Below are 26,778 nucleotides of genomic sequence, written 5' to 3' on the forward strand. Positions count from 1 at the left end.
TTTGCACGTGTCCATCCAGGTTTTGTGGAGCAGGAAAACACCTGGATCACGCAATTGTAAGTTACTTCACACATGGAAATGTTTATAGTAGGATACAGCTACATTTCCCCATCATTTACATCACAGTGAATTCCCAAAAACTGGGGCAATTTCTGTGTTTTAAGTGAAATTCCACAGGAATTAAATTTATCTCTGGCACTGATTTAACCAAGGAAATAAGCAACACACTGGGACAACTTCCCCATCCCTGGGAGTGTCCCAGGCCGGGCTGGATGAGGCTTGGAGCAGCCTGGGATAGTGGAAGATGTCCCTCCCCTTGGGATGGGATGGGATTTAAGGTCCCTTCCCACCCAAACCATCCTGGAATTCTAGGAAAGCACAGGAGGAGCAGAAGACCTGATGCACTGAGGGTTCACTTTTAGACATCCAAGTTTCTGACATGGGTCAATCCAGAATATCCAGCCCTGCAGCCAAACCAGCGCTGGAGTTACAAACACAGCTCGTTCCCACTGGTTGGACTGCTCTGTGACTGGAGGAGACACTAAAACAAACCTTTCCCAGGGAAAACCACCAATTATAAAAACCCTACACTCAAGTTCCTGTTTAGTCCTAGTCAAGTGGAAAAAAGAACAGCAGGTGATGCTAAAATTGAATTTTAATTCAACTTCAACAAAATTTTAATTTAATTGGAGTTTAGGCTTGCACAAGGCTAAACTTTGACTTGAATATTTTAATAAAAATCCCTCTTGGAAGAGCCAAACTTTGAGAGTTTGGGATTAAACCCCGATTCACCTGAATTAAACCTGTCCCGACCTGATTTGTTCTGTCACACTCTAAGCAAGACCCTTCTCCAACCATGCCTCTCTTTCTGCTCCTGGTGCTGTAATAAAACCTTATTTACTGAGGCTCATGTATCCCAAAAGAAATTCCATGAGTTTTTAGGACCTTTTCCACCGCTGGCATCAGCCCTTCCGGCACACAAAGTTCCACTGTGTGGCCAAGGCTGGGAACAAAGCACAGTGGTGCTGGAAGAATCCAAATAAAGCCCTTCAGTGCTGCTGGAAAAGGCATCCATTGAGAGCCAGGAGCTCTGACATTCCTTTCTCATGGAGAGAGGAGTCAGTGACAGCCTCTCATTCCTTCTCCGTGATTATCTCATGGTGGGCACGGCCCCTAATAAATGAAATAATACTTTTTTGTGTGTCAAAGAGCTGGGTTTAAAATAAGAGCATGGAAAAAATAAATCCCAAAGACAAGGACAGCTGAAAGGACATTGCCACAGAAAGTCTGAGCTTATGCTCCGAGGGAAATTAAGTAGGAATGTTTGGAATTAAAATATCTCCTTGCTGGAAAAAAATGTGAATATTCTTAATTTTCTGGCTCATTAAACTCCTCCTGGAGAGCGAGTTAAGAACTCTGGGATGTTTTTACGCATCGAGTTGGGTTTGGGGCTTTCTGATGATGTGATGAGTCAGGCTCAGATTTGCAGGGAATCAGTGCCTTCCCAAAGATTTCTCCAAGAGGGAGCACGAATCCTTAGGGAAAGGTCACAATCCGTGCACAAAGGTGTCCAGTTCCCTTTCTTCTGGGATAAGGATCTGTTCCATCAGAAGGGAGTGAAGGAGTTGCTGCAGATGGGCTTAACAAAGAAGTGTGTGAGGATTAAAGGCAGGGAATGGGAACTGGGACATGGAAAAGCCAGGCTGGGATTTGTATGTGCAAATTCCAAGCTCCTCTGAGCCTCGCTGCTGCCCTAGAGGAGATTCAGGGCTCAATCAAAGGTTTGGGGGTTTTATTTCCCAGAAATGGGAAGGAACAGACAAATGTCCAGCCCTGCCCTACAGCCACCCATGAAACTCCACCCCACAAAACAAATTTAGAATTATTTTGGAAGAAAATCCAGGAAATATTTGACTGTCAGGAAGAGAAACATCAAAATGGGCCCCAAGTGGGCAGGAAGCCACAGCAGCATTCCCAGTTTGGGAAGAGACACCAAGGCCTCATTTCATGGAATCACAGAGTCCTTAAGGTTGGAAAAGACCTCCAAGACCAAGTCCAACCATCAACCCACGTTCACCACTAAATAACGTCCTCAAGTGCCACATCCACACATTTTTGGAACACTTCCAGGGATGGTGAATCCAGGAATCCACCACTTCCCTGGGCAGCCTGTTTTAATTGCTGTACATCCCAAAAAATACTGAATTCCCCACAGCAGCTCCATGGTCCCTTTCCATTTCCTTCAAGGTAGGAAATCTGTCCCTGAAATTTGGCTTCAAGATTTCATATTTAAGTTTGCATCCCAATTTTGCATAATTAAACACAGGAGACAAAATAAACCCCCAGCATTCTGGGAAGCGCAGCAGGTTTTTCCGGGAGAGGGGGAAACAGCACTGCAGTGTTCATAAATACCACGAATTCAGCACGGGAAATATTATGACATCTTCATCTAATTTACATAATTTACATAAAAATAAAATTACAGGGGAATATTCTATTCCTGCATGCAAAACCTTCTCTTCCTTTCCCTCCCTAAATGAGATTCTCCTTTTGCTTCTCAGTGGATTTTATCCAATATCTGGGATTTCTGGACATTGCCATAATCAAATCTAACAATAATTTGATTTTCTTCTGAGCTCCTCAGAGCACCGAAGCGATTTTATTATTCTGAAGATGGTTTGAAAGCATCTTTATTGAAGGCCCATAAATGCCTTTAAAGCTATCTCGGTGCCAATGGATCAAGAATACTCCTGAAATTCCTTGTTATGCCTTGTACCTGAAAAATCCATTTGGAACAGCTTCTCCTGTATTGAATTCCTGTCTGGAGCAGCTGATTTAAACAGCTGATAGAGGATGGCAGGTGGCCCATTCATTGCGTTATCATTTTATACACTCTGTCCATAAAACCCCCAGGAGAAGGATGGACTGTCTGTCCATGAAAAATAATCCACTGGCTGAGGTTTATTGGAACAGCAATGGAATTTTAAATGCCTTGGAAAAGCCAAAGCGTGGCCGCTGACGCGATGGGAGCGGCGTTTTCCGAGCTCCACGGCCACGCTCAGGCTCGGAACGAGAGCAGTTAATGCAATTAAAGCAGTGCCTTAATTAGGAACCGGAAACAAGGGTTTAGTTGGGAAAACAAAAGCTCCCAAATTTTCAAATAATGAAGGACTGGTGCACACACGATGTGGGGAAGGTGTTATCAGAAGGGCAGGAAAATGTCAAATGTAATAAACCACAGGAATATTCCAGAGTTCACCTCTGGCTCTGGTGTTCCCAGGTGCGAACTGCTCAGCTCCCAGCATTTCCCTGCCCTGTCCAACGGGAGGAGAAATATTGAATTCAGTGTGGGCAAAGAAGGGCAAAACAAGGTCAGAATTTCAGAAGTCACCAGCGAAGGGGAGTTTAAAGCACAGTCCAAGAGACAAGGACACAACTGGGGTGTGAGGTGATCCTGGCCCTGGTAACAAAATCTTACTGGAGAGAAGAGCCTGAGAAATGGGAAACCCCTTCAAAATTCACTGTCACGTGGGTAGAACAAAGGAATTTGGGGGAATTTAGGGGAATTTGGGGGAATTTGGGTGTTCATAGAGGCTGATATTTCAGATGAAAGGGAGAAAGAGCTCAGAAGTTTAAAAAAAAGGAAAACCAAGTGATGCAATCAAACAAATCATGGAAGCAATGAATAATCTGGAATAAACCCCAAAGTTCACTGCTGGATTTGGATCTCCTAAAGACCTTTGCAAAAGGGTGGCTTTGCCAAAAATTATTGGTGTGAGAGACAGGGTTTGGAGAAAATCTGAAGACCTGAATAACTCCAACATTGGAATCTCCATTAACACAGGATTTAATCAGGTTTTGTTGAGGACCAGAATAACTCCAACGTGGGAATCTCTGTTAAATGGGATTTAAGGAGATGTTCTTGAGGAGCAAAGCTGCCCGACCTTCCTCCCAAAAGCATCACCTGTGGTGGGACTCAGCTCCAGGATGGGCAGAGCAGGTGGGACATGAACCACCACCACCAGGGTGCTTCTGTGCTGCTCGCTTTGGGATCTTTGCTGAAGTTAAATGGCTTTTTTTACCCCCACTGTGAAGTTTTCACTCCACTGCAGAAATTCCCTAAGAAAACACAGCTTTTTCCTTAAATGCATCCCATTGGCAGAAGTGTTCAGCACATTGTCCCCCCCTAAAATGTCATTTACGTCTTCCTAATGAACTTTATCTGACCCTAAGAAGTCATTTCACAGGTGGAAAATTGCCTCCAAAAACGGAGTGACTGAAATAGAGTCAGAATCTCCCACAAACCAGAATTATTATTATTATTATTTGCTTAAATTCCGAGCGGTGAAATAGCCCAAATCATATTTATTCCCACCAAAATGCACTTTTCCGGTGTGTTTACTCTGAAAATTCCTTTTACGAGCAGGAATCAATACTCTGCCCTTTGGGAGGAGATAATCTGGATATATTTGGGAAGATCCACTGTTCTGTAATAGACCCCATTAAAGTGCTGCTGCTGCCACATTTCTTTGGTGATAGAGCCACTAAAATAATTTAATGGCTCAGGATGGGGCAATTTCCATCGGATTTTCCCTCCATCCCAGGAAGTTTCTATTAAATATATTTTATACATCAAATTCCTCCTGGTCCAATCATGACTTTATCATCCATTAGTTAAATTTCATACATTTTCCCCTCTTTTTTGGTCACACCAAAATATAATTCATTCCAGCCAGTGAAGATAATTCCTTGTGGGAAACCTGTGGTTGGAAATCTCCCAGTCTCAAATAATTCCGTGTTGGGGGCACACCACCATTCCCACTCTTCCCATTCCAAACCCACTCCCATTTCCTGCACTGCTCCAGTATTTGACTCTGGATTCACCTCTTGGATCTCTGTCATCAGCAGTGCTGGGGAAGGGTGACAATAAAAGGTCTTGGAGTTTTGGATTAAAAATGGGATCTTTTCCAGCCTAAAGAGATCAGGTCATTGTCATCATTCCCAAAGATTGCAAATGCCATCAGCAAAGCTCACTGGACACAGGGTGGAGAATCATGGAATGTCTGGGTTGGAAGGCACCTCAAAGATCATCCCATTCCACCCCCTGTCACATCCAGAGACACCTCCAACTGTCCCAGGCTGCTCCCAGCCCCAATGTCCAACCTGGCCTTGGGCACTGCCAGGGATCCAGGGGCAGCCACAGCTGCTCTGGGCACCCTGTGCCAGGGCCTGCCCACCCTCCCAGGGAACAATTCCTCCCAAAATCCCACCTATCCCTGTCCTCTGGCAGTTCCTTGGACAAAGAAAATTCTGGATTTTCAGTGTGTTGTCACAGGGCTGGAGAGAAACCCCCCAAGAACTTTCTGTGATGGTGCAAATGTGCTCTGCACCCCCTGCTTAATTAAGCATTAAATCCTCCATTGATCTGATTTTCATTTTGGAGCCTGGCTTTGCAAAAGGAAGGTGATGCCGTGGGAATAAATGAGATATTGGAGATCAAATTAGCTTAGAAAGGGGTTATGAAGGATTTAGCCAAATTTCCTGAAGTGGGACTTAAAATAAACCTATTTTTGAGACCTCTCATTGGTACCCACCAGGGCCATCTCCTTCTGAACCTTCACAGAGCTAAACCCACCCCAGAGCTCAACAAAACTGTTCTCGAGTGTCTCAAGCAGCCAAATATTCCCACTGACACACCAGCAGAAATGTCTTATCAGACATTTTATCGTCAACCAAGATCATTCCTGGATTGATTTTGCTGCTGCTAAACCACAACGACTCAAATCGACATCAGTGGTCCCATCAATACTCAACCTTCAATACACACAACATAAAAAAGAAGGAATTATTGGTGTTCTGCTCCCACCAGCAGAAAGGCTCAAAAGGGTCCTTTTGTATCCCAGCAGTTAAAATCCCATGGGATAATATTTGCAAGAGAGTTAAACTTGGATAATCATTCCGGATGATTATGTTCACAAATATTTCTCCATAAAAATCCCTTTAAGAGATAAATTCCATGTTGGGCCACAGTGCTGTGAATCCCTGCTCACGTTTAGAGCTGAGATTATCCAAAGCCAATGGGAGGGGTTGAAAACAACATTTTTTCCCATGTTCCCTTCATTCCAAGTGTTGTCTGACAGCCACATCAGCGTTAATGTTTCTCCCCAAACCATCAAATATTTTATTTCTAATTAGGGCCTTTTCATCTCAGCGCTGGATTTGTCTCCCTCATCTTTAATTATGTTTCCATCCCCGCTGCTCAAGGGCAAGATTTGCATTTTTACATTCTATAGAAATCACACTGTAAATATTTATCAGATGGCTCCCTCTCGGCTGCTGATTTGGGAATCCAGGCTCGCAGGAAAGAGGGAATGTTCCCCGTGTTAATGCCCCGCTGATCGTTAGGATTTCACTGCCTCCCATACGTTGATATTCCCTGCCCCTCAGCTTCCCATCGCCCCTGCAGGTGCAAAACACCCCTGGGAATGTCACAGACAGCAGTGGAAAAACAGGATTCTCCTGCAGGTGGGAGACCTAGGAACACCCAAAGGCTGCAGAGAGAATTAAGGTTTTAGAACCAAACCTTCATAAATCACTGGGAAAAGCCCCAGCTGTGAAGGCACCACACAGGGCAGGAATGACAAACAAACGGGGGTTTAGGAGCAGAGGAGTTCAGTCCTGGCTCTTTTCCCCACTGGATATTTCTGTGGCATCAACAAACGGAGAAAGGGTGGGAAAAGAGCCATTCCCGTTTGGAAAAGCAGGTTTTGTGTGGTTACACCTCTAAAAAGAGCATTTCTTGGTAGAAAGTCCCCTGTTGGAGCGACTTGGCTCCAGCAAAACCTGGGAATTTTACGGATTCGGTTCGTGCCATTCTCATGAGCATCGCAATGATTTTTAGGAGAGGAAAAGAGGTGCTTTGCCAGGGTGGGAGATCGGGAGTGACAAGGTTAGGGAAAGATCCTCATCAAAGGGCAGCGAGCCCCCAGTCCCGGCCGAGGAGCGAGAGGACCGCGCCTCTGTCCGCGGTGCTGAGCGGCCCCGGCCCCGCCGCTGCCCGCGGTGCTGAACGGTCGAGCGCCGCCACCGCATCCCGGGGCGCTCCCGCTCCTCTCCCGGGCAGCCCAGCGGGGTGGGAGCAGGGACAGCGCATCCTCCCGGACACTGAATGCTGCCCGAGGCCCCGCCTGGAACGCTGCACCCCGTTCTGGTGTTCCCAACGTAAGAAGGACACGGAACTGTTGGAGCGAGTCCAGGACGGGCCACGAAGTTGATAAGGAGACTGGAGCACCTCTCCTGTGGAGACTGGATGGGAAAGTTGGGGCTGTCCAGCCTGGAGAGAGGAAATTTATGTGGAGAGCCCAGAGCACCTTCCACGATCTGAGTGGGGCAATGAGGGAGACAAAGAGAGACTCTTCGTTGGGAACTGGAGTGACCGGACAAGGGAATGGCTTCAAACCGAAGGAGTTGGAATTTAGATGGGATATTGAGAAGGAATTCCTGTGGGGGGGGGGTGGAGAGGGGCTGGGATGGAATTCCCAGAGAAGCTGTGGCTGCCCCTGGATCCCTGGAAGTGTCGAAGGCCAGGTTGGGTTGGAGCAGCCTGGGACAGTGGAAGGTGTCCCTGCCCATGGCAGGGGTGGGACTGGGTGACCTTTGAGGTCCCTCCCAACCTGGACCACTCTGGGATTCTGGAGGAAAAAAGCAGAAACCCATCCAGGAAGGAAGGTTTTGGCACCTTTCTACACAGTAACAAAATTGGAAACATTTACAAGGAAGAGCATCAGTTCAAATCTATTATTTGTCTGTCTTCTAATTTTTTTCTTTAGCAGAAATTAACGTGCAAAAGGAAAATGAAAGCAAGTGACAACAGCACAGCTACAGCCTGAGAGCTCCTCACGCCATACTCTGATCAGTGATGGATAACAGATCTTCTCCAACAGTTAAAACCACTTTGTACTCCACACCCACAAACCTTTCTGTGCTACAGAGCAGCAGCCCAACAAGAATTCTCCATTTCCAATCTCATCCCTCCAGCTCCGACATCCCGCCCGTTCTGTCAGTCAGATACGTTCTGTCAGTCACCTCCAGGGGGAGGCACAGGGGAACCCCGCTTCCATCCCACAAACACTCAGAGGTGGAGCCATCGCTCTCTCCCCATGTCAGGGATGATTTATCTGCTGGTAAAGGGACAGCAGGATCCATTCCCTGATAAGCTGATCTGCTTGGAGGTTCTTGGATTTGGAGGGTAGGAAACATCCAGGAGCCTTGGGAACAGCAACTGAGCACAAATTCGTGTCTTAGAACAGAGTTGGGAGAGTCTCTCTAGGACTGGACAAAGAAAGCCAAGTGGCAAGAAAAGGGGACCTATTTTCGTGTCAGGTGGGATGTTCCTAACATGGGAATTCTGGGTGAAATCAGGAGACTCCAATCCGTGCAGCTCAGACTGTTTGGCGTCCCTTTCCCAGGAAAAATCAATTTATTGCAAAAAGAGATGAAACCTCTGTGTGAATGTTCACAGATCTTCATCCTCCTAAATTTACCTTCAAAATACTGACCAGAGAATTTCTGGATTTTATCAACTCATGAAATATTTTGGGGTTCACTTCATCCTCTCTGAGTGTGAATTTCCGATTGTTTAACACTTTTTTATTCCTCCTCTGCCTCTGACAGGGGACTTCCAGCGCTTTGCTTTGTGCCCTGCTTTATTTTGCGCCTGTTTTATGTCTCAGCCACCAGAAAAATTCCCTGTTTTCCCGAGGGTTATTAACAGGCTAAGCACCAGGAAGTGTAAGGAAATATTCCCCTTTTCCTTTGCACGCCGAAGTGGGATGAGTGGGCGCCGCATTAACACAAATTAAATCCCGACCCCAGTATCCAAGCTTCATTTTCCCACAAACACAGAACTCCCAGCTGCCCTTCCTGAACTCCCAAACACTCCAAAATTGTCATTTTCCAACCGAGAGTAGTGCTGGAAAGCTCTGGAGCACCCGGGAGTGTCCCTGCGCAGGGCACGAGGGACCTCTGGTGGAAGTTGATTCCAGTGGCAGATAAACATTTCCATCCCATTGATTCCTCTCGTTAAAGGCACCAAACCCCTTTAATCCGTGAAACTTCAGTGTCCAACCCGATATTCCAGCCCACTTTATCCTCCTGCTCTCCAGCTCCCAACTAAAAACAAACCACTGCCCTCAGGGATATTTTATTAAATTCTGTCAGGCATCGCATCCCACAATAAACCTGCTGGGAACAGCTTCCCTTTGGGCCTGGATCAACACTGGAAAAGAGTCAAATTATCCCCAGAACTCCAAGATCAGAGTTTTTAGCATGGAAAAGCTCTGTTGGATCAGTACCCTGGGCTTCACATGATGAAAATCGCTCCAACTTTGCAAGTCAAGGCAGAATTAAATTTATCCAACCCGGAGAACACCACTAACAATGACTCCCGAATTTTTGTAGGGATTCAGAAGCCACCAAATGCTGTCCTGTGAGTGGCAACAGCCACTGACAGTGAGGACCCAACCAACCTGTTCCCTCCTCAGGAGCAGGGAGACACCTCCTGCACCAGGCAGCACCGCAGTTCCTGCTCCTGGAATTCCTGAGTTATTCCATGCACTCCGGTCTGTAATTCCCTCAAATCTCGTCTTCTGTGACAAAGCTGAAAACAACGTTTCCGGGCTCTCTATTTGCTTATTGACCTAATAATCCCAATTCAGAGGCAGTCACAGCATTGTCTGTGTTCCAAAAATGGCATCTGCATTAGGGGTTTGTTTGGGGTCACTTTAAAAAGACAAATGCAGCCTCCAGCCACTGGTCACGGTGGAATATTTATTCCAAAACCAAATTTAATTTTGAACTCCTAAATCAGCTTCCAGCAAATATAAAAATCAACCAACAACCCCCCCAACAAAATAAAACCAAAAACCAACCAAGAAACCACCTTTCTTTGCTGGAAAAGCACCACAATTTGGGGGTTTTTGGGAACACAATATTCTAAACACACAGGAGAACACAAGACCACCTGGAAGCACCTTTTTCCAGCAAGAACACCTCCAAAATCTGCTGAAATCCAGGTCTGATACCCACAGTGGCACATCCTGGTGAGGCGACAAGAGGCACCTCTGCCTGAAGGTCATTTGAGACACCTAAAAATCCCTTTTTAACCCATTATCAACCCATTGAACCCACAACTGAGCTTGCACTTGTCCCAAATCCCAGAAAGGCAGCCAGGAAAGGAAAAAGGGAGGGATTCCAGCTGGACTCACGGGGGTGCTGCTGTCGGAGAAGATGTTCATGCTGACGGACCTGCTCATCTTGCCCGAGGCCGGCGACGTGGAGGACGCTGGGGACACTGGGGACGGGCTGCGCTTGTCCCGCCGCTCCGGGGGTGGGGACAGGTCCTGGCGCTGCAGGTGCTCACGCCATGCTCGCTGGATGCTGAGGGAACAAAGGATTTCAGTCCAGACCCCTGACTGAAAGCACCGGGGTTGGGGGGGTCCCGTTTCAGGTTTCCTCTCTGCATGGGGAGCACACGGAAGCACCTCTGTAGGGTTTGTGTAAGGCACGACTGGGGTAATCTGGGGCGGTTTGTTAAAGAGGGTCAGGGAATCCTGGAGCGGTTTGAGTTGAAAAGGACCTTAAAGATCATCTGGTTCCAAACTCCTTCCACGTTACTCAGAGTCCAACCCAATCCCAAAACAGATGGAAGTGATTTTGGTTTGAGAACGATTCGGCACCTTGCAATCAAAATAAAAATACACATTGGTGCATTTAAAGGACTTCAGAACCTTCAGTGTTGTGTACTTATAGCACACTTCGGATTAAGACCAGGTGCAGCTGGAAGGGAAGAGCCAGAGCAGGGTCATGGAATTATGGAATCCCAGAATGGTTTGGGTTGGAAAGGACTTGGACGATCATCTGCTTCCATGGGCAGGGACAGCTCCACTGAAACACCTTACTCAGAGTCCAAACCTATCCCAAAACCGACAGAAGTGATTGTGGTTTGAGACCGATTTGACACCCTGCAATCAAAATAAAAACACACATCTGTGCATTTAAAGGAATTCACAACCCTCGATGCTTTATATTCACGGCACGTTCCAGATTATCATTCACACACAATTGGAATTTGAGAGCCAGAGCAGTGTTGTGGAGTTATGGAATCCCAGAATGGTTTAGGTTGGAAAATATCATCTTGTTCCACCCCCTGCCATGGGCAGGGACATTCCACTATCCCAGGTTACTCCAACCCCCATCCAGCCTGGCCTGGAACAACTCCAGCATCCACAGCTTCTCTGTAGGAAGAGTTCCTTGTAGGATTTTTAAGCTATTGAGGGTTTATTCAGTGGGACGAGCAGTATTTACAGATTTGCATTTATATATTTATATTCACAGATTTATATTTACATGTATTTCTGTTTTAAAGCTGCAGAATAGACTGAGCTTCAGTCGTAATTACCCTGCTAGCAAGCTCCCCGAAAATGGATTCTTTCATCTGGCTTTTCTTTGCATGACTAAAAGATGAAAAGACCCTGGGTTTTAATTGGAAACTTCGTGTCCTTTTAATATTTTAATATGCATTAATATTTTAATGGCCTGGAAGTGAGGGAGTGCTTGCTGGATGGAGGTGATTCCTGCTCCAGGGCTGGAGGATCCACGATGGGAGAGGCTGCAAAAGGAATCCTGGACTCTGATAAATACGTGGGGAAGTTTTAATTATCCCAAGTCAAGACTTTTAGAATAACTGACCCTAGGGGGAACTCCACGTCGTGTAATGTACAGCAAAAATTAAAATTATTCTGGAACTCCAAAAGAGGCTCGACTTAGGATAGGAGGAAGGATTTTTTTCTGTGAGGGTGGCGAGGTGGGAGACGCCCCATCCCTAAAACCACCCAAAACCAGGCTGCCAAGCTGCCCTAATTGAGGCTATCCCTGCTCAGGGCTGCACTGAAAGGTCTCTAAAGGTCCCTTCCAACCCGAACCGCTCCATGATTCCGTGATTCGGTGGCATGTGGAAGTTCGGGAGCTGATTCCCGGCGCCCCGGGATGCGCGCCGCTCCCTTCCCGTCGGTGCAGCCAGGTGTCAGCGTGTGCCTTGCTGAGTGCCGGCAGCTGCCCGGCTTCCCGAGGAAATCCCGCTTTTCCCGTGCCGCGGGGCTGGGCTGCACCCCCAGAGCAGGAATTCTGCTCCCGTCTCCAGCCCCTGCACCCCCAGGGCTGCTCCATCCACGGGGTCCCTGGGAAACTGATGCTGGGTGGGAAAAGCACCAGGGAAAAGGCTCTGGGCTGCCCTTCCCTTCCCTGGCTTCTCTGCACACACGGGAAATCCAACAGATTCCCAAATATTCCTTTAGTTACACACAGGAGATGCCAAAACTGGTGCAAAACTGATGTTTACCATTGGAAACTTGGTTCAAAGGGAATGTTCATCCCGGGAAGGGAAGGGAAGGGAACTTAAAGCCCACCCAGTGCCACCTCTGCCATGGCAGGGACACCTCCCACTGTCCCAGGCTGCTCCAAGCCCCAATGTCCAGCCTGGCCTTGGGCACTGCCAGGGATCCAGGGGCAGCCCCAGCTGCTCTGGGAATTCCATCCCAGCCCCTCCCCACCCTCGCTGGGAACAATTCCTGCCCAATCTCCCATCCAGCCCTGCCCTCTGGCAGTGGGAAGCCATTCCCTGTGTCCTGTCCCTCCATGCCTTGTCCCCAGTCCCTCTCCAGCTCTCCTGCAGCCCCTTTAGGCCCTGCAAGGCCACAATTCGATGACCCTGGAGCCTTCTCTTTTTCCAGGCTGAACAATCCCCATTTTCTCAGCTCCACGTGCTTAAACACAGAGAACTCAATCAATTTGCTAACTGAAGCTCTTTCATCCAGTTACACAGAAATCCGGGATGGATCCAGCATGGATCCTCCAGCTCAGGAATTGGGCACCCTCAGCTGCATTCCAAGGCAGAGCCAGCACTTTTCCTTACTCACATTTTCACTTTGGACTCCAGGGGCTGGAGGTTGAGAGGATATTCCTGGATATTATTTTCTTCATCCATGGTGAGCTGGTGGCTACGGGAGAGGAAAGGAAATGAGTTTGTCATGTCCCAGCCTGACATTCCTGCAGTCCTGGGAATTAATTCTGGAATTGGGACAAGAACAAACAAGAGCTGCTGATCAGAAGGTGTTGCTGTCTTTGGAGGAAGTTGTCTGGACCACTGTGTCCAGCATCCATCAAAAAATGGGAATTTGGATCCAGTTTTCCAGTGAGAAGCTGCCTGAATCCCTGTTTTAACCTCCCAGCTGCCGTGGCTGCAGGGACAGGCACGGCCAGCGAAGGAGCTGCTGTAAATAAAATAAAACCCCACTGGTGAATCGAACAGATATTCCTGCTGAATTAACTTCCATCCCTGCACCACACTGGGAAAGCTGAGAGGGAAACGGAAAGGAACAATGGGAATGCTGGCAGCAAATGAGGTACAGCAGCAAAAGCCACGTGGGGGGTGAAGAATGAATTCTTTGTAATAAATGATGGCTGGGGATCTGCTGCTGGGAACTGATAGCTTGGAGAAAACAAAGTGAAAATGCTGGAATATCCAAATCCAGCACCTGGGAGCACTGCCTGGGATGGGAGCAGCAGCAGGGGTTGCATGGCAGCTTGTGGCAGGGAAATTCGGGACATCAGACCCCAACCTGTGGAGTGATTTTGAGACTTCACTGGGCACTCAATGACATCACTGTCAGAAATCACCCTCCTGTAACTACAGCTGGGAATCGTTTATGGGAGACAGGCAAAACTGGGAATATTGTCCGGGACAAAGAGGATCCCTCAGCAAAGGTTTCAGTCCTTAAAAAACCCATTTCACTTTATCATGGGCGAGACACTTTGGGAAAGGCACATTTACCTTTGGAGCGAGCCTTTGCCACCATTGACCTGTTCCAGGGTGTGCTGGAGCCTCCTGAGCTCTTCCTGCAAGGAGAGAGAGAAAAAAATTCATTATTTTTATGGGAAAGCCCTTGGATGACATTGGAGATTCCCTCTCAACCTCCAAACAAAGCAAGTTTTGAGTCAACCCTGAAACAAAACAATCCACCAAGTGCCACCTATGAGATTTTAAACTTAGAAATCCGAAATAGTGACAGAGAAAGCAATATTTTATTGATAATCCAGCACGAGCTTGGAAGGAAATATCAGAGCATCATTTTCCATGAGCCCCGGGATGAGGGCTGAGCAGAGAACAAAAAAGCAAAAGCCAAAATCGGCTGTGACATTTTTGACCATTCCAAATGAAACATCACTGGGCAGCACCTCTGAAAGCCGGGATAAAAGGGACAAGAGGCAGCTCTGGAAGGGGCCCGGCAAAGTTTGCATCACTGGGAAGAGGAGGAGACAGGAAATCGATCCTAATTGCAGCTGGGCATCATTAACCGTGGAACACTGGCCGGCGCTCCTCGCCACGGGATGGATGGAGCTGCCCGTGCTGCTGTGCCCGTGGAAAAGGGGTTGGGTGCTGCAGGGGCACTGCGGGCACAGGGACAGCCAGGATGGTGCTGGGCCACCCCCAGCTCCACATCCTGCCCACAGCGACCCAGCTGCAGCTCCAGGGAATTAAACTGGAAGGGCTCCGTGCTGCTGCCGGAATCCAGGATGAGTTACAGCACATCTCTGGGCCCGGAGATAACACAAACACAGTGGAAAACTTCCTGAGCTTTTCCCTTCCCTCATCCAGTGGGATAAAGACACAGACAGGGATTGGGCAGCTCCAGACACGGAGACACTGAGGGGAAAAAAGCCAGGAAAGCTTGAGGAGCGCACTCAGAGCAACCCAAAGTGTCTTCTTCCCGCTCGTTCCGTTTATCTGTTAATTATTTTTCAGCCTGAGGGTACCCAGCATCCTGGGCTTTGTTAATTTTGTATTTCCTCATTTTTTATTGCTTTAATTGCACGACACTCTGGAGTCTGGATTACTTTGGAGAGGAACACGAGGAGATGGTAACGCAGGCAGGGTGAATTCCAGCATGGAAGGGAGGGGAAATCTCATATGACAGATCCATTTCTGAATTCCCAGGGGAGGGGTTTTCCCCAGAAAAAGCAGGAAGCTCCTGTTATAGCTCCTGAGCCTGTTAGTTCTAGTGACAACAACAGAGGAGTGTTTGAAAACTGAGAGGAAATCCATTAATCCAATTTTCAGCTTTCCAGCACGGGGGACCGTCTGTAATTTTCACAAAAGAGGGATGAACTAGTTTGGGAATCAGAAAGTTCCTGTAAAAAATAACCTCCCTGTCAATGAGGAAATATGATTTCTCTATTATTTTCTACACTCTTCGAAGCCCCGTTTAGGCCAAGCACTGTGGGTTTGGAATATAAGCAAAGGAATTGCTTTTGGGAAAGGGTATGGGAGTATCTGCCACACTGCTCTGTCCCCAGCGTCACAGCAAGGGCCTTTCCTCGGATAAACCTCCAGGGTTTAATGCCAGGATCCTCCAACACTCCTGGGATTGCCCATCCCTGGGCAGGACGGGCATTCCTGCGCCAGGGAGGGGAGGCAGAGGCATCCATCAGCTCCAGGTGATGGGTGAGGATGGGAATGTGTGGACTGGGCTGCCAGGGAGGATGGGCCCAGCCTGGCCTGGCCTTTCCACATGGGTTTATCCTCGGCCACAGCACCAGGCCAGGCTGGACATTGGGGCTTGGAACAGCCTGGGACAGTGGGAGGTGTCCCTGCCCGTCGAACTGGATGGGCTTTAAGCTCCTTTCAAGCCAAATTCCTGCATGTGTCCCTCAGTGCCAAGGTGGGGATCAGTCACTGGTGGGATTCGGTGATCCTGGAGGGCTTTTCCAGCCTCAGTGATCCCGGGAATCTGGGCACGTGCACAAATCAGAGCACCGGAGAGAGAAAAATCCCTGCCAAGCTCTGCAGGTGAAGCGAGCACAGATGGAGAGGAGGAGGCTCCGGAGCTCCCGAGGAGTGAAATCTCCTCTCCCAGACGCTGCGATGGCTCGTTTTTAATCGCGGGCGTTGCTTGGCAACCGCATCCCATGTGGGCAGTGCTGCTTCCACCTGGAGCAGGGAAACACCAGGATGGCTCCTCACAGACAAACATCGGGATGGCTCCTCACAGACAAACATCGGGATGGCTCCTCACAAACAAACACCGGGATGGCTCCTCACAAACACCGGGATGGCTCCTCACAAACAAACACCGGGATGGCTCCTCACAGACAAACATCGGGATGGCTCCTCACAAACACCGGGATGGCTCCTCACAAACACCGGGATGGCTCCTGCTTCAGCTGCCACTCAAAACCTGCTTGGGTTTAGTTGTGTTAAATAGGATTGGGAAAATAGATCCAGGATTGGGAAAATATATCCAGGACTGGGAAAACACATCCAGGATTGGGATGAACTTCAGTGTGTCCTCCAAGGCCTCCTTGGTGTTCCATGCCCCACCAGCCTCCAACGTGAGCAGCATCTCCACATCCCATGGACACTGGGGGCAGTGTCATGCCATGGAATTCCAGACTGGTTTGGTGGGAAGGACCTTAAATCCCATCTCATTCCATCCCCTGCCAAGGACAGGGATACTTCCCGGACACTTCCCCAGACTGGGATGCTCCTGTTAATCTGACACAGGCACTGGGATGCACAAGACCCTTAAAATCAACAGAGCTAAAAAAACAAACACTTTTCCCTTGGAGGTGGCACTCCAAAGTCAAAGCAGAGCCACGGCACCATTCCCAAGGTTTCCCGGCTCCTCAGTTATCCCATTCTCATTCCCACAGCTGCCTCATGTGCTGTGGGAAGCGCTGGGCACTGGGCACAGGGCAGGTTCTGAGTGTTTGATGACAGAATCCCCCAGCACCCAGCAGAGCCTTGGGATAAAGGTGATGCCTTGGGTTTTAACTTTTATATTTTTCAAATTCTTTACTGCCTGGTGTGTAACTCTGAAAGTTTCTTGTAGCCTGTTAATTTCTGCTCTCTCATGCTGGGCAGACATAACAAAGCCTCTCTGGTCCTGCTCTCCAAGGACACCCAGACTGTTCTAGGCCCAAAGAGTGTAAACCAAAAGCCTCTAAAGGGGGGGGGGCAAGCTTGGGGAAATTACATCATTAAACTGAAGCTTTAATTGGAGAATTAACCCTGATATGCAAATGAACCAAACCTATAAAAGGGTGAGGAACTCGTGACCTGTTGTCCATCTTGGGGTCCATCTTGGGGCCCCTCTCTGCAGTGGCCTCTGGCTCCCCAGGGGTACCTTTGAAGGCCTTTCAAATAAATACCTCCCTTTACTCCTGTCTAGTCTCTGGTTTTAGGTGGCCTCCTGAGGCATCAAAAGGCGTCCCAGGAAAACCCGAAATGCAAACAGAAGAAGCAGCACGGGAAAGCCTGAGATGGAACCTGGTCACATTCAGTCTGGGAAAGCAAAGAGCTACACTTGGTATGAATAATTCAAAACCAGCCTCAGACAAATGATCTCGGGTCTAGAAGGAAATGGGAAAGCCTCTGGAGGCTGCAGCTCTTTTTATTCCTGCCTGGTTGCTGCTGAATGCTGTTTTCTCTGGGGTTATTTTTTACCCTTTAAAAAAATATATATATATCTGGATATCCAAACAGTCAGCTCAGATGTTCAGAGAACACAGCAGACCCCAGAGAAATCCTTTCATTTCATATTCATCTCTGCCTGGTAAATTATTCATTAACAGGGATCGCTCAATGGGGGGAAAATTAAAAACTGGCAAATTAGTTTTCATTTGTTGACGTTAATTATTTAGTGTTCTTCCCTTTTGTTAGGGAAAACACAGAGGGGGATTGGTCTTGTTCTGACACTGCGAGTTTGCTCCCCAGACAACTCCTGGATAAGCATTGCTGGGGCTACTTCTATGGAAAATCCATGGAATTGTGGCTCCAGCGCAGGGATGTTGGGGCAGAGCTGGATTTCTGAATTCCAGATAAACTCCTGGATATTTTTCAACAGCACTTTGGAAAAAAATAGGTTGGTGGGGCTTTATTTCCAGAGATCACCCCAGGCATGGCACTAATGGAGATCCCATTAATTAATCTCCCTGAGCTCAGCCACAAACCCCCCACATTCCCATCAGCCTCGTTAGTGTTCAGCTAGTAAAGAAATATCCCCATGTTTAAGGGGCAGTGGAAATGGAATTGTCTCTGGAGCACTTTGGTTTGGAATTTGCAGTCGCTGCTCTGAAGAACAAGAGGCAGGAGGAGTGAATCAGACTAAAATCTCCAGCTCTCCCTAATCCTGCCCCTCAGCTCACAGGAGCTGCCAGGAGAACTCATTCCATACCTCATCCAGTTTTTCTTCCTTCTGATTTCAGTGGCTGCTCCATCCTGAAAAGCTGGAAAAGCTTTGATTCCTCCCAGCTTTTCTACCCAGGCAGCCACACAGCTCCCAGCCTCAACTCTTATTTTTCTGGAATACTCTCTGAGTGAAACCTGCCACGGGGCCACTCATTTATGTAAATATGGATAAAATAATAATAAAATGATGATTAAAACCCTCCTGGCTCTGTGGGAGTCCCCATTCTGACCAAAATAAACTTATTTCAAGTTTTTTAACGAGTTCCTGAGAGAGAAAACTGCTCTTGCTGCTGCTCAGCTGAGAGCCTAAGAGCAAATAATCCCAGCTGAGCCTTCCCAGGGAAGTTGGATTCTTCAATCACAGAGCCAAAATCCTGGTTTTCTGCAGCAGCTGGTCCTGCTCCACTGCATTTCCTTGATGGGAAATGTGCAGGTGACCCCAGGAACTGCAGCATCCTCAGTTAACTCAGTCAGATGGGGTCAGCTCACAATGAACTGCATTAAGTGATACTGGCTTGGCTGGGTTGCTCATTCTGCCCTGCTTGGTTTTTGGTGCATCTTTCCAGAGGGAAGGGGCCTTTTCTCAGTCCTGGCTTCCTGCAGACACATCCCTGGGAGCGTTGCCAAGGCACATCCACCAGGACAGGAAATTAAAGGTCTCAACTCCCAGACATCACAAGATCAGGCAAAAAACCAAATCAAATCCCAGCGTTCACAAACACAACCTGGGATAATGAAAGGAGGCGCTGGCCACGGCAGGGGGGTGGAACTGCATCAGCTTCAAGGGTAGGATCAGCAGGGCTGGCCCTCACTTAGGTCCAATAAAAAATAATGGCTCAGCCTTGCTCTGGAGCTCCATATCCATCTTTTATAGCCACAGAATAGAATCCCAGGATCACTGAGGTTGGGAGAGACCTCCGGGACCGTCGAGTCCAACCTGTGACTGATCCCTGCCTTGTCCCCAGCCCAGAGCCCTGAGTGCCACCTCCAGGTGTTCCTTTGACTCCAAACCTCCCTGGGCAGCTCCTGCCAAGGCCTGACCTCCCTTTCCATGGGGAAATTCCTGCTGATGTCCACCCTGAGCCTCCCCTGGCCCAGCCTGAGGCCGTTCCCTCTCCTCCTGTCCCTGTTCCCTGCGAGCAGAGCCCGACCCCCCCCGGCTGCCCCCTCCTGTCAGGGACTTGTGCAGAGCCACAAGGTCCCCCCTGAGCCTCCTTTGCTCCAGCCTGAGCCCCTTCCCCAGCTGCTCCTCCCAGGATTTACTCTCCAGACCCTTCCCCAGCTTTGTTGCCCTTCCAGGACCTGTCTCCAAATGAAACCAAAATGCTGCATAATTATTCAGAGCCAAAGGGCCCCCAGATGTGACGAGAATCCGCCTTCCCTCACTGCTCTCCTGCAGTCTCTGCTGTGAAGGAGCCTCTGCTTTGGGTTTCCAAGACCAAAACTGAATTCAAGCGTCAGAAAGAGCAACAGCAAAACCCTTCCTTTGGAATGCCTGGATCCTCCCTCCATCCAAGGGGCAGAAAGGACAGAAACTCCATTCACCAGGGCTTTGAACTTTCCTGTCATCCAAAAGCAAGGCAGAGCCCTTGGGCTACCTGGCGGCAGAGTCTCGCTGATTAAATCTCTTCTTTCCCAGCTGCTTTTAGAACACCTTTTCATTTTCAAAGTTCACTGTGACACCAAAGAACTTTCATGGCCGAGCCCGGGAGTGAAGCACCCCATTTTGGCCAGGTTTGATGCTACAGGAATGTCAGGAACACCACTGAAGCAACACACAACCACTGCCGAGCTGCGCCGAGGCCACGGGAGCGAACTTTATCCACTGAAAAGCTGCAGAAAAAGTCAAACGGGCACGAGGAGTCGCATCCCTGTGGATTCTGTGTGCGTGGAGGGGTGAGGGGGAGCTGGAAGGAAATGTTCTGGAAATGTTCTGTTGGAGATGCCGCTTTAACGCTGGGCTTGGACCTCTGGCAGCTGCAGCATTCACGGGAGGGACCTGTCACAGTGTGGAGCTCAGGCTTAAAGAAATACAAATGTTGGTGCTGGGTGTTCTCCTGCTCCTGCTGTCAGGGACTGCTGGAGCTGGTAAAGGTCACATCACAGCTCCCACAGGAAAGGCTTTCCAGGGAATTCAGCTTTGGCCGTGGGAAGGAGAGGTTGGGGGTGATGCTTTGTGATGTCTGCGAGCCGGGCAGCACTCAGTGCTGCAAGTGGTGCAGAGATGCTTTGGCTGCTGGGTGCTCTGGGCGTGTTCCTGCCATGGGGAGGAATTCCATCCCTTCCATCCCTGTGCCAGGCTCTCCGGTGGGCCATAGAGCTGTGGGATGGGGGAATTTGAAGCACATGGTTCCCCACCCCAGGTAAAGCATTAAAACCCCCACAAAACACCAGCCCTAAATTTAGGGATTAAGCCCAGAAAAACCAAGTGGGTCCTTGGTTCAGTGAGCACTTCCCTGTTGGAAAATCCATTTCTATGGACAGACGAAGCCAAGAAAAATCTCCAAGGCACCAGGACTGCAAAGCTGTGCCATGCCAATCCAAGGAACTCCTGAGAGCCAAGCTCTCCTGCTGGAGAATCCCGGGATTTTTTGGGTTGGAAGGGGTCCTAAGGCCCATCCAATTCCACCCAGAACATCTCCCACTGTCCCAGGCTGCTCCAAGCCCCAATGTCCAGCCTGGCCTGGGACACTTCCAGGGATCCAGGGGCAGCCCCAGCTGCTCTGGGAATTCCATCCCAGCCCCTCCCCACCCTCCCAGGGAAGAATTCCTTCCCAATATCCCATCGACCAGAACAGCTCACTGGAAAGAGGCAAAGCACTCCCAGCATAGCGATGAGGATGGTGAGCAAAAATAAACCAGCCCTGAAGTGTTTCTCCCTTCATCACACAAATAATTAGGAACACTCGAGGTCGTGTGGTGCTTTTTAAACAGGGCCTCGTGCTGCTTGGGGGAATACAATTCCACGGCAGCAGTTTATCCTGGGAAGTCAGCTCAGCAGGGTTACAGCGTGCCAAGTTTAAATGGGAACCATTTGTTTCCCGTCTGCACTGCAGCAGGCGCTGGCAGGGTTTTTACGGAGCATCCCCGGCAGCCTCCGACTGTTGTTTTTCCAAATTAGCACCGTGCCTGTGGAGTTAACGGGAGTGCAGGCAGCGAGGGGCCTCTCCACAGCCCCGTCACCGTGCTCAGGATCCTCTGCAGGAGCAGAGGACAAGGTCTGGCTGAGCTTTCTGTAATCACTGCTCTGCTGACGGGGACACGGCGCCGCTGCTGCCCCGAACCGAGGGGCGCAGAAAGGGCTGGGTGGGCACTGGAAAGCCAAGAGGCTTTCTATTTGTGAGGGTGTCAAGAAGCAACCTCTGCCTTTCCAAGGAGTTCCACAAGTCCTTGACCCCACCAGCGCTGATTTCTGGAGAGGGCTCTGCAGAGTTTTACCTGGGGACATCCTGGGGACACAAGGGAAGGCAATTCCTGCTCATAAAGGGAGGGATTGCCCAGAAAACTCACCCCAGGAGGTGATGCAACTCCAAGGTGTCCATTCCTCCTGCCACAGAAGCTCTGGCTCTGGGAGAGAAGGAGTCACACAAGTCTGCTCTGACAGATCATAAAGAATCCTGGGATCTCCTGAGCCCCAAGGATCACCCAGTCCAGCCCCTCGCCCTGCACAGACACCCCAAATCCCACCCTGGGCATCCCTGGCAGCACCTTCCCAATGCTCCTGGAGCTCTGGCAGCCTCGGGGCCGTGCCCATTCCCTGGGGAGCCTGGGCAGTGCCCGGCACCCTGTGGGGGAAGAACCTCTCCCTGAGATCCATCACTAGAGAGGCAGCAAATCCTGCATCCTTCAACCTCTCCAATTCCCATTTATTACAGGAATATTCCACATTGGATGGCTCCAGGATTATCCTGTGCCCCAAAATTTCCAGGCCACGTCTCCTCTGTCAGCTCCTCCCTTTCATCGCTGACCCCTGCCCACCTCCAGCTCTGGAAGTGCCACCCTTCCCTTGGGCTCCTCCTTCCCTGCCTAACCTGCATTTTATCTCTCCTGGATAACAAGGAATTCTTCCAGCTGCAAAGCAGCTTTAAACAATTATTTTATCCCTACTATGTTGATCTGGCTCCTGTGGAACAGCAGCTTTGCCACTGGGCTGGAGCACGGGAATCAATTTTCCAGCAGCAGCTTGTTTTTATTCCATCAGCTCTCCTCCCTTCCCAATGATCCCTCGTCCCTCGCCTTGCCCCGACAGATTTTTGCACGCAGAACTTTTTCCAGATGGCAGATCCAGTGCAGACAGCAATTTGCATAATTTAAATCTGCTTCCTGGCATAAATTACAGCACAACACACCGCGGGCTTTGATTTCCAGCTCCTCACAGCCAGGGCCGGGCAGTGCCCGGGAGTTGCAGGTGTCTCTGGAAAACCCAGGCTCAGCCACGGCACAGGGCAGGGGGAAGGGCTGAAATCAGAAATATTTCCTCATGGGAATAATAATTCCCGGTGGAATGTGCCCCAAACAGCACCATTCCAGGGAACTCTAGCAGCTCACTGGCTGCTCCAGGGTGAGAAGGTCAAGGAGAGCTCCTGGTGACACAGTGGGGTTTTCCCACAAGGACAAATACAACTTTGGGGGTGTTCCAAGAAGGTTGAAACAAATCCATGGTCAAAGTGAATCTCTTTTTTCCTGACCTCCCCATCCCAGAAGCCGGGCTGAGAGCAGGAATCACCTCTTCGGGATCCACAGCACTCACTGATCTGACACCTGTGTCCATACAACCCCTCTAAACAGGAGCCTCCTGCCAAACATGGATTATTCCCCTTCCAGAGGCTCCACTTTAGACCAAACACGAATTTCTGCCCCAAAATATTCCCCGGGAACAACTGAGAGGTGAAAGACTCAGAGCAGAAATGTGCTGGCAAACACGGAATGCAAACAGATCCCTCTGACAGCTCCAGAACAGGAGCCTGAATCCCAAAATAATCCAACTAAAACACACATTCCCCACATCTTGCCTTGCTTCCAGCAATTTGGTGGCACAGCGGAGCCGTTCCCATCCTTGGCACGTGCACTGCACTGGGGCTGGCCAAGACTGAGCATTCCTTTGTTCATTTGGCACCGGGAGAGGCACAATGGACCCAAACCCTACAGTCTGCAGCCAGCTGGGAGGCTGAAAACAGCAATAAACTCCAAAAGTGCTGCTTTTGTCTGTCAGCACTCCGAGCAAGCCGATGTCTTCAAATATTTCTGCCTCTTACATGTCAATTAATGCCTTCTAATTTCTGCACCAAGCGTTTGCAGCCCTCTCTCCCCGTCAGAGGAGCGTTCATTCTGCCGCTGCTTTGGGCTCCCTGAGCCCCATTTCCGCTGTCAGAACTCGTGTTTAGGAACGTCACCTGCTGAGTTCCTTAATTCTGTTATTTGTGGGGTTGGGACGGGCCCCACAACCCTGAGGCCACTTCATCCCCAGGGAGGGAGCACATCCATGCCCTCATGAAGTGACTGTGGAATTCCCACAATTAAGGCCTTATTTTCAACGAAAATTTGCACTGGAATATTCACATTCACAGGCTGCTCCCAGTGCAACTCCCTCCCCCAGCCCAGTGTGGATGTGTTTGCTCTGTCCCGATGGTGAATTCCCATCGACTTTCTGCCAGGGAAAAACCCCGGAAAAATCATCCCATCCATCACCCTCAGGCCTCTGCTCCACTTTTAATTACAACGCTCAGGATCCTTCCTTCAAATCCTAAACCTGAGGAGAAAGGAGCTTTTAATTTGCACAGCACCATGAAGTTCCCTGCTCCAGTGACATCCATTTGCTGCTGTCTCCTGTGCTAAGGGAGAGATTCCCTCGCTTTCCCTTTTTCCATGGCAGATGAGTTTGCCCCAAGTCACAATCCCTTTACAATGAGTTGTGCTTTGTGCCCACTCTGAATTATAAGGATCATTTTCCATGGGCAGCTGTAAATGGATAATTCAGGCTCGTTTTGCTGGGATGTATCGCAGTTTGAACACTCTGGTTTAATTTTAATTTCACCCAGTTTGGGTCTTTATTTTTAGGCTGATCCCAGTTTTGGGAGAACTTTGGGATGAGGAGTCTGACACAAAGCAGCTGCTGAAACGCTGACCTAAAATAGACCTGAGAGGGGCTTACACAGACACCTTCCCCCCTTTAGGCTGAGCTTAAACCCCACCAGCATTCCCAGATTCCTTCGGCACCTCCCCCTTTGCAAGTGGACATTTTCCATCAGGATTCCGATCGATGACCACCACAACAACGTCACCGTCCGATGGAAAACTCCCATCAGGCACCATCAGGAATCATCGGATTCCTCATGGAAAGAGGAAAAGGGATGGGATAAAAGCTCGGGATGTTTTGTGGAGAGGGAGAACAAGACGGGAGAGGATTTAAAATCAGCCTGAAATTCAGGCACCTGGAGAAACGCCCCACGCTTCTCATTCATTCAGTTATTAGCACACAAAACCCACTTTAAATACTTGATAATTGAAGGAATTCACAGGATTACCAGGAAATTAATTATTAATAAAAGACCCTCGTCTGTGCCTTTCCGAAAGCAGCTGCTCTCCGTTGTTTTCAGAGGCACCAAGCTGAGCATTCTCCAACTGCTTTTTAATACATGGAAATAATATTCCAAAGCAGGGACAAAATGCCAGCGGCTGAGGGGTGGCTGAGCCATCCACGGCGTGCAAACGAATTCCCTGCCTGGATATCGGGATGTGGATGTGCAGCCTTCGGGAACCAAGGGAGCCAAACCCGCCCAGGATGGCAGGAGGAAGATCAAGCCCAGCTGCCCCCGGTGCCGCAGGAATGGATGGGAAAATCCGTGCCAGGAAATGTGAGGAACGGCTGCAGGAGATGGGGGCAGGCCCTGACGGGCTTCATGCTCATCAAGGATAAACAAGGTGTTCTTAATTAACACTCCCGAGCCAGGACTCGCTATCACGGATCGATGTAGGGTAGGATTTGTGGGAACGGAGGGGAAAAGGTCACTCCAAAAGGATTTCCCTCACTCCCGATCATTCTCAGAGTGAGCAGAGCTGTAAAATGCAGGAAATTCCATCTTTTCTGTATTGCAGCATTGTACAAAGGTGTTTCTATTCCTTAAACAAAGCTAGTACAGAAAAAACCCTACAAAAGGGTCTGGGTTTATTCCTTAAAAAATTCAAGGTGTCTTTCAGCTTCTTGCAGATTGATCCACCTTTCCCTAAGGAGCTCCTCAAAACATTCTTATGGAAAAGCTGTCCTGCCTATGGGAATGCCTTGTAATTCCCACAACCAAAAATTGGCCACCCGGCATCGCTGATGCTGGAATTGCATCAACAGTCCCATTAAACACCCACATTTTATGGGTGTTTGAAACACTTCCCGTTTAACAGCCCCACTTAAACACCTCGTTGGAGTCTGGAAAGAACTCCGAGGTCCACCAGGAATTTCTCTTGCTACAGAACAGGAATAGAGATTTTTTTTTCAATAAAAGAAGAAGGAAGCCAGTCCCTAGTCCAAGATGTGCTGGAGATATTTGGGCACAGAGCTTGGCACAGCTTTTTTTCAGGGCTCAAGGAGTAAAACTTCCTTTGGCTCCCTGAAGGGTTTATTTTGCATCAAAATAACCATAAAAAACCATTTCCCATGGCAAAAAAAGCCCCTCCAACAGGAAAAATTCCCTATATTCAGCACAATCACCTTTAGCACCTCATTCATCAGATCCCTGTCTACTCCAAGAAATAATTCCAGGTAATTCCCATCTTTGAAAGCTGGAGTTTCACATGGGGGAGTGGTTTATATTCCTGATCCTTTCCCATTTATGGAATGACAGATGTTTCACTTTCAGCACCAGGGACTGGCTCCTCTGAGCCCTCCTGACCCGGGGGGGACTGACTGCGATGAGGTCAAACCCCATCTCCACCTGCACTTTGAAGCCTCTCCCTTCCAGGTGTTCCTAAATCCATCAGAACTGCCTGGGAAATCATCACCCATTCCCAAGGGATGGGAGCTTCTCTCTGCTTTGTTCCCAGCAGCTCAGCCTGGATCATGCAGTCGGGTTCACTGGCCCAGTTCAGTGTCAGGTTGGTTCTCAAATTCCTATTTTCCCACAGTTTTCCTGTTTCCAGTCTGGGACCAGCTCTGTTTCCACCCCCTGGACATCCCCTTAAATGTGGGATTTTCCCAGCTCAGTCTCCAGATCTCACAGAGGAGAAGAGCTGAGCATTTCTTTTCCTCATGGATGTTCTCCCAGCACCATTTTTTCCTCAAAACCACTTTTTAGACCCTTCAAAGCCTCTGACCTTGCTAAATGGAAATATCCCCACATCAAGATCCTGCTGAAAACTCGGGATGAGCAGAGCTGCCCAAACTCCAGTTAAACCCTAGACAAGATCCTTGTTCCAGGAGATATTTCCATGTTTCCTCTGGCTGATTTTACTGTATTTACTGTATTTACTGTATTTACTCTCCA

The 26,778-nt window shown here is 49.0% G+C and overlaps 1 protein-coding gene across 1 annotated transcript in view; it reads right to left on the bottom strand.

The window, feature by feature from the left end:
• IQCJ (IQ motif containing J) overlaps positions 1–26,778 on the bottom strand; it is a gene marked incomplete at its 3' end in the record, with an annotated part of 50,001 nt that overhangs the window by 20,854 nt on the left and 2,369 nt on the right. The window contains exons 2-4 of the mRNA XM_042042398.1: positions 13,889–13,953; positions 12,975–13,055; positions 10,266–10,437 (exon numbers count right to left, since the gene is read on the bottom strand). Coding sequence (XP_041898332.1) covers positions 10,266–10,437; positions 12,975–13,055; positions 13,889–13,953 — 318 coding nt within the window. The remainder of the gene's footprint in view (positions 1–10,265; positions 10,438–12,974; positions 13,056–13,888; positions 13,954–26,778) is intronic.

This window comes from Corvus kubaryi, unplaced genomic scaffold, assembly GCF_017639235.1.
Source record: "Corvus kubaryi isolate FWS band 111438036 unplaced genomic scaffold, C.kubaryi_AGA036_p1.0 37397, whole genome shotgun sequence".
NCBI lineage: Eukaryota > Metazoa > Chordata > Aves > Passeriformes > Corvidae > Corvus > Corvus kubaryi.